The sequence below is a fragment of the Staurois parvus genome, unplaced genomic scaffold (genome assembly GCF_062004578.1).
Source record: "Staurois parvus isolate SC_StPar_1 unplaced genomic scaffold, SC_StPar_1.0 ptg000488l, whole genome shotgun sequence".
NCBI lineage: Eukaryota > Metazoa > Chordata > Amphibia > Anura > Ranidae > Staurois > Staurois parvus.
Genome location: NW_028318284.1, coordinates 663,069 through 678,861, shown reverse-complemented (window position 1 = coordinate 678,861; position 15,793 = coordinate 663,069). Strand labels below are relative to the sequence as shown.

At 42.4% G+C, this 15,793-nt stretch overlaps 1 protein-coding gene across 1 annotated transcript in view; it reads left to right on the top strand.

Annotated features, from left to right (window-relative positions):
• Positions 1 to 15,793, top strand: part of LOC149452206 (angiopoietin-2-like) — a 109,108-nt gene that overhangs the window by 81,468 nt on the left and 11,847 nt on the right. Inside the window, exons 5-7 of the mRNA XM_089689647.1 lie at positions 419 to 543; positions 9,648 to 9,749; positions 14,362 to 14,528. Coding sequence (XP_089545773.1) covers positions 419 to 543; positions 9,648 to 9,749; positions 14,362 to 14,528 — 394 coding nt within the window. The remainder of the gene's footprint in view (positions 1 to 418; positions 544 to 9,647; positions 9,750 to 14,361; positions 14,529 to 15,793) is intronic.

The window sequence follows — 15,793 nt, the reverse complement described above, 5'->3', positions numbered from 1 at the left end:
GTCACAGGGAATAAGGAAGAAGAACTGTGAGGGGATTAGGTAAGGCCCTTTTGCTTGTACTCTAGGCAAAAACAAGCATTTAACTGTTGAAGTGCATAGGGTAGTCCCACTACAATCATGTTATTTTCCCAAGAGTGCAGATTTATTTTCTCCACAATGCTATAGATACAGAGATAAATAGGGGGTGGTTTTAAAGTGTTTTCACTGCTTGTGTAATACATAAATACTTTATTGTACATGATCTGGGCACAGGTTGTTTAATATTTGAGTGGTCGGTTCTAAATACAGAGATAGATAAATAGATAAAGATTTCAGATTCTTTAAAATTAACAAATATTTTTTATAAGTACATAATGTTTATGTTGTCCATTTTTCCACCAGTCTGCTCTTAATTACATGTTCTATATGTTTTTTCTAGATATTCCTGTCATACCAAAGGAAGAGCTGATGTCTTTCCGAGACTGTGCAGATGCCTATAAAGCTGGACTAACATCAAATGGAGCCTATACTTTACGCTTTTCTAATTCTACAGATACAATAAAAGTGAGTAGCTACCACATTCAGTGTACATAAGCAGCTTGCTCAAACAGTGTGGTTTTAGAATTTTTATGTTCCACATTTATTTGCAAACATGATATACAGGGTTAAACATTCACTTCCAGAAGGTACCCATGTTCTCCTCCTTCCCCTACATGCTCTGGAGTAAGCACCCCATTAGAACCCACTGCACCTGCCTCTACATTCACTCTTCCACCCAATGTTCTGTAATCTCCAAGATCAGTATCCCTACCGAAATATACAGATATCTAATGCAAATATGCATCCTTAATCCTCTGCAGCCAACACAAGCACTTTTCCTCCCTGTATCCACCAGCAATGTATCCTTCAGTAAATGCAAATCTTATGCCTTAAATCCAACATACTTACCCCATCCACATACTCCAAGCACTGGCAGCTTCTCAGTAAATGACAAGCATGATAACATCAAATATTATGAAGTCATTGCACATGTGTGTAGCACATACCCCCAAACAGGCTGGCTGTAATATCCCAGGTTTAATTCCATGTAAGGCACATGGCAGCCAGAAACACAGTAGTTCTCAGTCACTCAAATCAGAAACAGGCCATGTATGTCTTTTTGCAGTTTGTTGGTTTACCTTGGGTAGGGTGGGGGTGAGCTTTGGGATAAAACCAGAAGAAACACAAAGGTGGACACCTGCAACTATTTGGTTTCTTCAGGGTGCAATTCAGAATCTGAGAACTACAACAAAGGGAACCCTTTGGCAGAGGTATAACAAGTCAGAACTGTAGTGAGCTCTCACAAAGGTGACAAGGACATCCTCTATGATCCTTAAGGCTAGTAGTTACTGTACCTCCAGCTTGGATCCTCTGCAAAACTGCCTGCACTGCTTCAGGAGGCTCTTTAGCTCTAGCTGGAGCTGGGACCCAAAACAATTTTTTTTGTTGTTTAATTAGCAGCCCAGAGGGCCTTAGCCCTCAGGCTGGGTCATCTCCAAAAGGAATAAGGTCCTGCTGTTCTAGGTCTACCATTTATAGACCTCTCAGCCCCCTACTGGTCACTCTCCTGATCAGGAATTGTCTGAGGCTGTGCGGATATTCAGGTAAGGGTCTGCCTCTCTCACTCACAATTTTCCAGCACTTACTGGAATACCAGGGAAAGTAGTTCAGCTTGCACCAGTAGGACCTAGAACATCCAAAAATAATTGAGCACTGCTCCTCTGCTACAGGGGAGCCAAAAACTAAATTTGCCTAAACTATAGAAATTAAACTAGGAGGGTTCTACATGCGGTTGGTGTCGATTGCGGAAGTCTTAATTTATTGAACGTGATCAGGAATAGTAGAAAGCAGCTCTTACAGAAGCAGCAGACAGTTGCAGATGTTACAAACTTTTCAATAACAATAAAACTTGTTCTTGGAGAAAGAAAATTTCAGACTGTAGAATTATTTTTATTCATGCAAAGGACCAGGGCCGGATCTAAAAGGGTGCAGAGATGGGCTATGCCCCCAGATTTCAGTTGCCCCCCCCCCCCCAAAGACAGCTCCCACCCTCCTCCACCATGGATGCTGTGCCTGGCTGTTGACCCATACTTTAGACAACTGCATTTTCCCTGTCCTTGCAGCTTTGTAAATGTACTACTTTAGCTAAGTCGATCAATGGATCAGCAGGAGGCCTAGGGGGGTGGAGGAGGCTTGCCTGTACCTCTCCACTGTCATCTAATACTATTAGGTTATCCCCTGGGTATCTTCACTATCTCCGAAGGCAGCCGGAGTTGGTGGGTGGGGCTGGGGTTGTGGCTGTCTCCTCCACTCCTCCCACACATGCCTTCACTCAGCCTAGAAGGTAAAAAAAAGGAGTAGACACAGCATAGCCTGGCTGGTGATGAAGGAGTCTTCATCACCAGCCAGGCTATAAGAGTCTGAACACACTGTTATTATATGCAGCTCTAGCCTGCCACTAATCTGGTCTACTATATTGCCCTAACTTGCCAGTATACTCCCTAGCCTGTCACTATACTACCACCATACTGTGCTAGCCTGCCACTATACTGCTCTAACTTGCCACTATACTGCCCTAGCAAGCCATTACACTGCCAATATACTACCCTACCCTGCCACTATAACACTCTAACCTGACGCTACACTGTCCCTACCTGCCACTTAGTGCCCTTGCCTGCCACAATACTGCCCTAGCTTGTCTCTATACTGCCCTAGCCTGACATGATCCTGCCACTATACTGTCTTAGCCTGCCACTATACAGCCACTATGCCACTCTAACCTGCCACTATATGCCCTAACCTGCCACTGTACTGCCCTAGCCTGCCGTACACTGCCCTAGCCTGCCACTATACTGTTCTAACTTGCCAATATACTGCCCTAGCCTGCCACTATACTGCCCTAGCCTGCCACTACACTGCCTTGGCCTGCCACAATACTGTCCTAGCCTGACACTATGCTGTCTTAGCCTGAAACTATACTGCCACTATACTGCCCTAACCTACCATTCACTGCTTCTGACTGCCACTGTACTGTCCCCCACCTGCCACTGTATTGTCCCCCACCTGCCACTGTACTGCTCTAACCTGCAACTATACTGCCCTAATTTGCCACTATACTGCCCCAGCCTGCCACTATACTGCTTTAACCTAACACTATACTGCCCCAGCCTGCCACTATAGTGCTCTAACCTGCCACAATACTGCTCTAACCTGCCACTATAGTGCTCTAACCTGCCACAATACTGCTCTAACCTGCCACTATAGTGCTCTAACCTACCACAATACTGCTCTAACCTGCCACTACACTGCTCTAACCTGCCACTGTACTGCTCCAACGTGCCACTGTACTGACCTAACATGCCACAAATACTGCCACTATACTGTTCTAGCCTTACATTATGCTGCCCTAGGAGGGGCGGACTGACCATTTGTGCACTCGGGCACAAGGGTCTGTAGGGGGCCCCATGAGATGCCCCTAGTACCTTTCAAAGGCTTTTTTGAGTGTGGGTGAGGACACAGGGGCCCCATGATTCCCTATTGCCCGGGGTCCCATGAGTTGTCAGTCCGCCCCTGTGCCCTAGCATAACTACAGTTCTCTTATATATGTTTAAATAAAGTATGTCATTAGGTTAATGATATGCTGCTTGTAAAACCTTGCCTGTTTTAAATAAATGCCCCATCCCTAATTAGAGTACATTCTCCATCTACAATGGCTTTCTGGACACACAGCGAAAAAAGCTGACTGTGAATTTTGGCAACTATGCTGAACTCCTCCCATCTCTGTACTGCACACAGCCTGGGCACTGGCAGCAGAGCTAAGATCAGATTCCCGTACACACAGCCACAATCTGCACAGTTTGTATGTTTGTTGCAGTTCTGACCTGTCAAAGTTTCTGGTCAGAATGGCAGTAGTGTTGGGCTCAATGTTCGAGTCAAATGTAAGTTCGACTCGAAAATTCGCCAAACACACGAAGGGTAAGGGCTTTCAGCAGGCTATTCACCCGCCAAGTTCCCCACAATACACTGCACTCTGACAGTGCATTGTGAGAGCCATGATTGGCCAAAGCAATGCACCTAACCACAGGTCAGGTGCAATGCTTTGGCCAATCACAGCACAATGCATGGTGACTTTGGCCAATCATGGCTCAAGTCCCCGCCCCACACTACAGTATATAAGGCTGCTAACACTGCACTTTAAATAAGGGGGAACCCTGATGCTGCCCCCCCTTGTGAATGAGTAAGGGGTACTTGTACTCCTACTCATTCACTAAAGCAGTGGTTCTCAACCTTCCTAATACTGCAACCCTTTAATACAGATCCTCATGTTGTGGCGACCCCCCCATGAAATTATTTTCGTTGCTACTTCATAACTGTAATTTTGTTACTATTATGAATCGAAATGTAAATATCTGATATGCAGGATGTATTTTCATTGTTACAAATTGAACATAATTAAAGCATAGTGATTAATCACAAAAACAATATATAATTATATATTGTGAAATATTTTTATCACCCCCATAAAAATACATCTGCCCCCAATAATGATGCTTACCCCACCCCCATCTATAATGACCTATCACCCCCATAAAAATACATCTGCCCCCAATAATGATGATTACCCCCCCTCTATAATGACCTATCACCCCTATAAAAATACATCTGCCCTCAATAATGATGATTACTCCTCTCTATAATGACCTATCACCCCCATAAAAATACATCTGCCCCCAATAATGATTACCCCCCTCTATAATGACCTATCACCCCCATAAAAATAAATCTGCCCCCCAATAATGATGATTACCCCCCCAAATAATCTGCCCCTCATCCCTATAAAAATCCCCCCCAAATGATAGTTTGTCTGCCCTTCTCCTCCTCTATAATAATTTATCACCCCCATAAATGATATCTCTGCCGCCCATAATAATTTATCTGGGGGGGTACAATGAGAGCCCCCCCCCCACTGTACGATGGGGTAGGCACAAACCTGGATCTGCCCCCTGATCTTGACATCGGCATGACATCAGCCACGTTCAGGCAGTTCATGGGGTGGTCGGTCTGCCAGTCGGGTGATGTCACCACTACCCACGCCTATTTGTTTACATCTGACCGGCAACTGTCAGACTTGTCATATTGCTGCGGGTGAGGACGGGTCAGTCAAGTTCAAGTGGCCTGGTGAGCTGCGGGGTAGGGGGCGCTCGATCCTGCCCTGCCAAGCCTGTGCTCGAATCAAGTGTCTTGTAGGGATTTAGGTGGAACGCCATGCATGTTTTAAATTTTTTTTTTACTGTGGGGTCTCTCCTAACCTTCCTACCAGACCCCACACTGCAATGAAAAATGACTAGCATATAAGCCTTCAAAATGGGCACTTTTGAATTTACATGTTCAAGTCCCATAGCCTTGCATTGTGTTTGAGGTTTGCGGTCGAATGTTCATTAGGTTTGAACATTCGACCGCGAACTGAACATGAGGGTGTTCGGCCCATCAGTAAATGGCTGCACAGCTGCAGTAGCCAGCTACACACTGTGGTTGTGTGTATGGGAATCCAATCTCCGTTATGTGCAGTGTGTGGGGAGGAGAAGATTATGTGCAGTGCAGGGATGGGAAAAGGTGCTCTGCTGAGTGCTCTGCAAGCAGTGACCCTTGTCCTATGCTGAGTGCTCTGCCAATAGTGCACTGCTGACCCTTGTCCTCGGCTCTGCTGCCCCTTGTCCTCGGCTCTGCTGACCCTTGTCCTCGGCTCTGCTGACCCCCATCCTCCGCTCTGCTTACCGCCGTCCTCAGCTCTGCTGACTCCCGTTCTCTGCTGTGTTGATCCCTGGTCTTTGCCTTGCAGTCCCCTGTATGATGCCCTACAAGTAAATGGCCTCTGTACACTACCCTACAAACTGCTGACCCTATCTTCTGCTCTGCTGACATCCTGTACACTCCCCTATTGACCTCCCATCCTCTGCCCCCTGACTTTTTTAACTGCATCCCCACATTAGACAGTCTAGATCTGGCCCTGTATCAAACACAGATTTTTTTTTACAAATTGTGTAAGCATCATTTGTTTTACCAGGTGAGCAGCTAAACTGTTAGCAATGTGCTGCTAATGTAGGAAAGTGTGCAAATTAAACAAAAGTCCAGATTCACATATCATACAAGAAGAAAAACTTAAAATACAAAAAAAAAGCATCAAATATTTTCAGCACTTTTGTTGGCCAAATGAGTGTCATTAAAAATGGAATTTTCTGGAGTCCATATGGGTACTTGCAGAACATGTGTTAACACTAGAGTTTTTGATGAATAATAGTAGCTGTCTAAAGTTACACAAAGCATACCACCCAGCTGTACATTTTGATGATACTTTTCTGTTTAGATGGTTTCCGGGGTGAAATGAAAGAGCAAATAATGCATGTTAGCACACCATTAATAAGTTACAGAAAGAGGGCAACAGTGACCATTATCAACACTTAAGTAGAACTACATATACGTCTTGTTTGACAAATATGAATTGTGCTGTACTGGAGAAGGTGTTAAACTACTTAATTGTATGGATGATAGATTGTTCATTGTGGCAGGATAAGAAGTGTTTAGCACGTTGACTTGAATACCGCCTGAAAATTATAATTACTGAGACCTCAAACATTGTGCATTCCACATGTGCAAAGAATTTGACCACTGCAAAATAGAAGCCACCTGCTTCTTCTGTTAAATAGTATTTATCGTTCTTTTTATACCAATAGAATTCATTAGGCACAACACTTGTGGATAGTGTTACATTAAACAGCAAACAGACCAGTGCTATACATTTTCATTATTGAAAAGTGCATTATTATTTTCATTATTGAAAGTGCAGAGGGGCAGAAAAAAAAAGGTCACTTAAGGGGAGATTTACTAAAACTGGAGTGTACAAAATCTGATGCAGCTTTACACAGACACCAATCAACTTCCAGGTTTTATTGTCAAAGCTCAAATGAACAAGCTGAAGTTAGAAGCTGATTGGCTACCTTGCACAGCTGCATCAGATTCCAAGTGCTCCCATTTTAGTAAATCTCCCTCTTAAAATCAGTTCACTTTGCCACTGATAGGTACAATTTTCATATGTGTGTATATACAAATATAAATTTATTCAGCAGTCTAGCATCAATATTTTGAATCAATAACCTGGAACCAATTAGCAGACCAAGACTTCTCTCTGATTTTTTTGATCTGCATACTTATTCCAGGCCAGTGACTCATGTGAGGGCCAACACAAAGGCCAGGTAACTAACATTTGCAGGAGGTCAACAATGGCAAGGTCTTATATTTCTTTTCATTTTTAAAGTCAACACTTTGCTAACCCAGCATCTAAGCTGTCATGTCATCAACCCATCACCACCTCCTAGTCAGTAGTAATTATGTGCTTGCTCACATTCAGCATATGACTATGATAGAAGTATATTTACTTATCACCTAGAATTATCACAGATGAGAACTAACATGCTGCATGTACCTTGAAATATAGACTATGTTTAGACAACTGGTAGCGTTGTGTTCTATGGTTATGCTTTTTCTCTGTTGCAACAGAATAATTTAGAAGGTCGAAGAGGAAAGAATCTTGATGGGCTAGAATTAGGAAGAAGTAATTAGTTATAAGAACATTACTACATCTTTTCACAATTTGGTCTTTTTTTTTTTTTAAAGAAAATTAGGAATCCTATTGCAGTATGCAGTGCTTGCTTACTATGCAGCTCCGTGCTTCTTATCTCGCACCCACCCACTCAGATTCAGTGGTGACAAAACCTCTAAACTCATCGGTGTTACCTATTAATTCCATAATAATCATACTCTGAACCTTTTGATTAAATATAGTTTGTGCATGTTAATTTTGTGCTCAAGACTGACAGAGTAAACTTGCTTATCTCGTTGGAAATCCAAGTAAAGTGCATGAAATCAGATATAACCGTGACAAACCTCTCCATGCAGAGCTGTATAGGCAAGTGTCTACACTTACTGGTTCCCCGCCTAGCTTTGAGTAAACAAAAGATTTCCTGTTCATGCGGCTGCATGAGACCTGTGATGTCACTTCCTGAGTCACCAGCAGTGAATAATAAAGTTTTTCTGCACTCAATACAGGGCTGAAAACCAATGTACCTTTTGATGATGGTTCTCTATGTATGGAGAAGTAGAAATTCCATAAATTCACCCTATAATTGGTTGAGAAAGTATACATTATTTAAGACTCTTGGAATTTCTGAACAAGTTGCTTTGAGGGTCTTTCCATTACATACAGTATGTCCTCACAATTTAAATGTTAGAGCAGCTTGCAGACTTTACAGAGAGACATGGGATAAGCTGTGACCAGGTGCCCTCTGGCAGGTGTGGATGCACATCTGATCTGCTTGACACTGGAAGGCCAGACTCCTGTTGGATGTGTAGATCTCCCATTTGCATCTACAGTCTACCAGCTTGCAGATAGTCTTTGACATGACTCCTGTAGACACTGGGTACCCAAGCACTCTAGGCCTGGAACTCTATAGTATGGAACCAGTTATGAATGATATAGTACTTACAGCAGTCATTCTTTAGTTCTTTTGTGTTAAACCCTCTGTTTCATCCATCCAATGTTTTTCCTGATCCTAGATCCTACCACTGACCCCATCAATGCAGTCTAGTGATTATAAACAGATGTGGACAGGGTATGCCAATCAAACTTCTGAGACTGTCTTGAGGCTAAAACAGTGGTTCTCAAACTTTGCATATATATATATATATCCATGTGACACCATCTGGTACCCCTCTCCACACCTGTGACTCCATCTGGTACCCCTCCTAACCACTGTGATACCATCTTGTGCCCCTGTTCACCTCGGTGGCACCATCTCGTACCCCTCCTCATTATTTTGACACAGTCTGGCACCCTTCTTCACACTTTTTTGTTTTTTTTGTTTTGTAACCCTCATCTGTCATCTGATATCATCTACTACCACTCTTCACCCCTGTGACAATGTTTGGTACCCTTTCTCATCATGTAACACCATCTGACACCTCTCCTCATCCCTGTCACATCCGATACTCATTATTCTCCCTCCCTGGGATAACTTCCAATACCTCAACCTATAATTTGTCATCTCCTCTGCCTCCTCTACAATGTCTCCAGGGTGACAGAACATCTCTCCCCGTACATTACTCTGAGGTTCTATTAAGTACATATGTGCTCACAATTTAAATGTTCGTGCAGCACTAGAGCAGCTTGCAGACTTTACGGAGAGACATGGGATATGCTGTGCCCATGTGCCCTCTGGCAGGTGTGAGTGCAGCTAGCTGCAGTGGCACCACCAGAAATATCCCATATTCCCAAGTTTGAGAACCAGTGGGCATGACGTACAGGTGTTCCTAGGCGCAGCAAATTGTGCAGAACTGCCCTGCTGCTCTTTTTTAAGCTAAAGTATAGAATATAAACTTATGTCCACATCATCTTTCTGCATTCTACATGTTGAGAAAAAACATGAAGGAAGAAAAAAAAATACATTGTCTATTTATAATACTTGGTACACAGCCATCAATAAAAAGTGACTAAGCAGCAACTCATCAGATATTCCATCCTGCTTTGCCAGAAAACAACATATTCCAATTTTTTTATGTTTCTTGGACTTTTGCAGGCATTGTGTGATATGGATACTAGTGGAGGAGGTTGGACTGTTATCCAACATCGCAAGGATGGATCTGTAAATTTCCACCGAACCTGGAAAGAATACAGAGAAGTAAGAAGTACCCTTTTTAACCTGTTCTGTATTGTATAATATGTTAACCATTGCCTAACCTTAAAATTCCTTCATGCTCAATTAAGAAAGTCATTCAAAGACCCTATGACCAGACCAATAACAAGTTAATTCATAATGCTACTTACATGGTTGCCCTCTATCTCTATATATTGTTATTGTTTAGGTTACAAGGACTATACATTTCAAAGAATTGGACTAAGTTGAATTCCATTTTGTGCTTATCACAGTTCTTGCTGCTCTCCCTCTTCATTCCTCACTGCCCCTTTTTCTACAACACATTATATTTGTATAATGCAGCACCCTCCCTTAGGAGTTGCTGAGTTTTGGTTTCCCCCTAAAGCTCTGCACAGCCAGGCAACATGCATTTTCTTCCACACTTTGCACACTGTAGTCAGTAAACAGTCCTTGAGCTTGATTTTGTGATTTTATTAGGGGGTTGCCCAAGGTACTGTAGAAAACTAAGGACTCCTTAGCAACTATGTACAAAAATGTGGATAGCAACATTCTCTATTCAAGGAGCACTAATGCCCCTTCGGTGTGCTTCCTCAGACACTGGATGATTCCTCCTCTTCACCCAGCTGCATTGAGGGTATCCCTGGACAAGGGGGCCCAAGAGCTGCCAATCTGAAACAGTCCCGGATGAGAAGCTAGTCGGTCTTGCACCTGATTGCCCTCTCCCATTATCTGGCCAAGGGGGTGTAAGAGTGCTCACACTGTCCTCTCCTGTTAGCTTAATGGGTTGGTGGCTGCCTTCAGGCCTTTTGCTGTGCTGGCTCCTTCCCTGCTACTTAGGTTATCCTCCTCAGAAGACATTGAGACAGTAGAGATCCTCTCATCCAGCAACCAGCCTGTAGGTGGGCCCCCTCCCAGGGTATACACTCCAGCCTTCCTCACTCCATCTTCCACCCAACACTGACCCTGCTGCATAGGCTCTTCACTTTTAAGGGTTGTCCTTGGTCACCATGCCCAGCCTCCTACCTGGGGATTGACCAAGGTCCCTTAAACATGCAGACCTGGGCCTCCTCCACCCTTCTTCCAGAAAATTCTCTATGTTTCTGGAAGGGTGGGAAGGCTCAAGAAGCCCTAACCTGTTAGAGCCTCCCAACCTGTCCTGAGGTGAACTTCTGCCTCGCTCACAGGCTGACTTATCCCAGGCTGCTACTCAGCCTCTGTCTACAAAAAAACTAAACCTGGAGGGAGTTAGGTTCTCCAAACTGCCTTTTTTAATATTATATATCATCCTGGGGGTGGCACGGGAAGCCACATAGAGGAGCACTCGCAGCAGTAGTAAATATGCTGGTGTTTAGCTCAATGATGTCAAAGGAGATTGGCGTTATCCTGTATCTACAATCTGCTGAAAGGAGAAGCTAATGAAGACATGGAAATATGCTGCAGTTTCAAGTTAAAAAAGGAATATCTCTCAGTGGAGACATCCCCTGCCATCTCTGAACTGAGCCACCAGCTCCTCTATGCCGCTTTCCCTGTCATCCTAAGTATGGGATTTGATAGTTAGCTATAATGGGCAAGTATGCAATGCATACTTACATACAGTAAGAAGACTCCCTGCAACTGTAAGTCTGCCTGTTTCCTCCATGAAATTTGTCAGTAAGTTGAGATATTTTACAATGCATTTCAGATATTTTTCAGGTTCTCCTATAGCTCAGGCTCTCTGTATTAAGGCTGCCTTGTAGGTTAAAGGATATCTAAACTCAAGAACAAAAACTGAATGTATGGAAGCTTACCAGTCCTTAGATGCAGATAGCTTCATTTGTTTATATTTTGCAGGCTAAAAGCATTTTTGACAAGAACAGGAATACCTGTTGATATTGCCAGAAATGTAGTGTCCTTATTATATTCTATGAGATGAGCTAAAAGCACAAACAATGTTATCATCCTTCTGTAAGCTACTAATCCCCACTCCCATGCAGGGTCGTGGATAAGGGGGTACCACCAGTTCTCCTGTATGGGGCCCATGCCAGCAGGGGGGCTTAGGCAGTTGGGTGAATTGGATGTGGGCAGGGAGGGTGATTGGCACAGTGGGGAAGCAATTACTGGAACTGGTCCCCTGTATGGTCCTCTCTGCAGTAGCTGAAAGCTGGCTTCTTCTCCTCTCTCTCCCGCTGGATTTCAGCTGCTGCAGAGAGAGGTATACATCAGTTCCAGTAATTGCCCCCCCCCCCCCCCCTGTACCCATCACCCTCCCTGTGCACAATATGTATTCCCCTGCTGCCAAGGCCCCCCTGTGTGCCCCCACCCCTCAATGCTGCTGGCTTCCCTCCTCCCTCCTCTCCTTCCCTCTCTGGCAGCTGCAAGTACAAAATAGGATCCATCAGGATGAAGAGTGGAGGAAAGATCCGGTAATTATGTCACATTTACCAGTCCCTTCCTTTCCTGAATGAATGCAATGAGGTTGATTTACTAAAACTGGAGAGTGCAAAGTCTGGTGCAGCTGTGCATGGTAGCCAAACAGATTCTAACTTCAACTTGTTCAATTAGGCTTTGACAAAAAAAAAAAAAAAGTTGGAAGCTGATTGGTTTCTGTACAGAGCTGTGTCAGATTTTACACTCTCCAGTTTTAGTAAATCAAGCCCAATGAGTGATCAGTACCAATCACTCACTGTGTTCATTCATAAATTAAGCATAGTAAACTGTGTTTTTTTGGGCAGAAGGGGGGCCCTGTCAGGTTGGCTGCATAGGGCCTCATGATTTCTAACAGCAGCTCTCCTTCCATGTAATGAAGATGAACAAAGAAAGATAATTTTTTAATCCAACCTACATGGCTATCAAGTCGTCCTCCTTAGATACTGTGGATCAGTGAGTGTAGCCACCCAGGGACAGGAAGAACTCTATTCCAATAATTACCAGGAAATAAAGAAAAAATGTGGGGAAAATAAAACTAACACTGTGACCTAATTTAAAACTGGTATTTTCAAATGTGTCCTTTATGGTTAACTATCCTCAGATGAACAGCTGAGGTTTTTTTTTTTGTTTGTTTTTTTTTTTTTTTAAAGTGCTTCACATATCAGTGGAACAATTGATAACTAGCCTTCATATTTGCCAATACTAACTGCTTAATCGTTTGATAGTGGAGCCCTGCTGTGTTTGTGTAACTTGTTTTAAAGCATTTGCACAGTATATACTTTTCTCCTTTTTAGGGGACTTTACAATTTCATGTTTTTTTTTCTTGGAAAAAAGTGTATATTTGAGAATAGATCCATCATAGAACACTTAAACATACCATTTAACCTTTTATATACCTTACCATTTTTGTATAGTCACATTTAGAAAATAACTGTATTTGTGCATAGTGCCCTTGAAGGTCAACTATCTTCATTTTAACAGCTAAGCTTTTTTTTGATGGGTTTCACATATCAATGTTTGTTTCATGATTTCCTTAAAATAGATACCATGTAGAATATACTTTTCTGACAGCTGTATCTGCTATACATTAGTAAGTAAAAGAGCTGCACATACCACTTCACTATGTTTGCAATAAACTGGGTCAAGGGAGATTAACTGGTTCATGCAGCACATAGTAATGTCTATGCACATAGTTCTGTTGTTTTCATTACCACAGAAACAGGAATACATGTTACATCTGCACACTCATTTCAAATTCAAATATATTAATCTTTTGAAAAATCTAAGTGGTTCAGTTTTCATGTTTTATTTACATAGAGATTTCTAAGGATCAAATCCAGCATATGCACTTCGTTCATGTTAGATGTAAAACTGAAAATATTGGAATGTACTGTAGCTTAATGTGCAAGTAATGAAAATTTTGGTTTCCTATACATGGGCATCATGATGGAGGGTTCAGTGCACTTTCCTAATGAAATACAAGGGCTGTTGGCCTGGGGCTTGAAATTGTGTACTGAACTGAATTTACTTTTGCATTTAATGTCCAAGTATGAACCCTTATATAGGATTATAAAGATAGAGATGAGCAAATCAGCTCACATACTGGTCAGATTTCTCAGATTCAGCTATTTTTATCTTTAAGAGCTAATCACACATTTTTAATTGAACACTGTTTATGTATGCAGCTTTTTCCTACCATAGAAGATCACACAAAACATGAATCTAGATCAGGGGTCTCCAAACTGCTTCCTGAGGGCCGGTTGTGGCCCTTTGCTACCCTTTATCCGGCCCTTGGGGCACTATTGTTCCAACTGAGACCAACAATGGGGCAGTACTTCTTCCTATGAAACCAATGATGGTGTACTATTCTTCCCACTAATACCAATGGTGGGGCACTACTCCTCCTACTGACCAACAACCCTGAGGCCATGTTTATTCTCACTGATGCTGGGGCCAGGACATTTTCTATCCTCACTGGCTCTAATCCGGCCCTCCTAAAGTCTGAAGGACAGTATAATGGCCCTTTGTTTGAAAAGTTTGGAGACCCCTGATCTAGACAATCAGAATCACCCAATTTGCCAAGAGTTGGGTCAAAATCTATTTTTTCCTGCATGTTTCTGTATTATTCATTTTTAAAAAGGGCTGATATGGAACAGTTTTTAAAAATGGCTTTTGCTTGTGTTGAAAGCAGCTTTTTATTATTGATAACTGTAACCTATTATTTTAATAGGGTTTTGGCAGCACTTCTGGAGAGTACTGGCTAGGTAATGAATTTGTCCACCAACTGACATCTCAAGGCTCATACAACCTAAGAATCCAGCTAAGAGACTGGGATGGAAATGAAGCATATTCATTATATGATGCCTTTTCTCTTGGAAGTGAAGAACTTAACTACAGGTGGGAAAAAATAGCACTGTGTATTTGTAAAACCTACTAATTAAAGTTAACCTAGTTTTGTAGAAGATATGTAAAAGGAGGGTAGTAAAGAAGGTATATTTCCGTTGAAAGTTCGATCTACTTAAAAGTGATATTTTATTAATTTATAAACACCAGCCACAAGAAACAATCTCTGACTTCTAATGTGTGTTGAATACTCCAGAGTAAGGTTTCCTTGACATAAAATCCCATACTCTGATTTTTCCATCTGGGAGCTTCTTAGAACCCCCACTGGCTCTCCTGGCCCCACTCCCCCACCGAGTGCCCCCATAGCAAGTTGCTTGTTATGGGGGCACTCATGCGTGCTCGCTCCCAAGCTGGCTGTGTGTACCATAAGACATACAGAGTGCAGCTCGGCCTCACCCCCCGCTCCCTCCTCACTGGCTGTGATTGACATCAGCAGTAGCCACTGGCTCTCGCTGCTGTGCCCGAGCCAATGAGGAGGGAGAGACCCGAGAGAGCCTCTGCTCTCATGCACATTGCTGAACTGAGATCAGGCTCAGGTAAGTATTTGGAGTGGCTGGGTGGAGCTGCTTACAGAAATTTTTTTTTTTTTACCTTAATGCAGAGATTACATTAAGGTAAAAAAAAACCTTCTACCTTTAGAAGCACTTTAAGTTATTATGGTCAGCTATAAAACATGCAATAAAAAATATTAATTTTTGCATATTAGTATTTTGAAATTTCATATCCAGCTTGCAGGTGGGACTCTTGGCTCATATTCAGTGTCTCCTTACCTACTTTTGAAAAAAGACTTATTTTGATCCTGTTTTGTAAGAAACGTCAATATTCATTCAAAGCAGAAACCTGTAAAACAACTCTGGTGTGGTCAAGATGATATCTGTAATATTCCAAAACCAGTCAAAAATAGTCAATCTCTTGTGGCTAATCATGTGTAAGGGAGTCATCTAAAACCACAAATCCAATTTGTTATCAGTATTAATTTATCTACTTAAAACGCCACCCAATCAATATATGCTGTTCTCTGTGGCCTTTAAGCTGAATTGAAATTAGATACAGTAACAAAGCAAATAATGTCTGAGGGAGACAGACAAACTGCAGCAATTACAATCAGGCCTATGTTTTTTTTTTAAATAATTTCTTTCCCATTTCTAAGATCCTCACAGCATGTACATTGATCTCATTTTTGGAAATATCACATTGCTTCATCAGAGGACACCACTATTTGAAGCACTAGGGCAAAAGACTGGACCTGCATTCTTGCT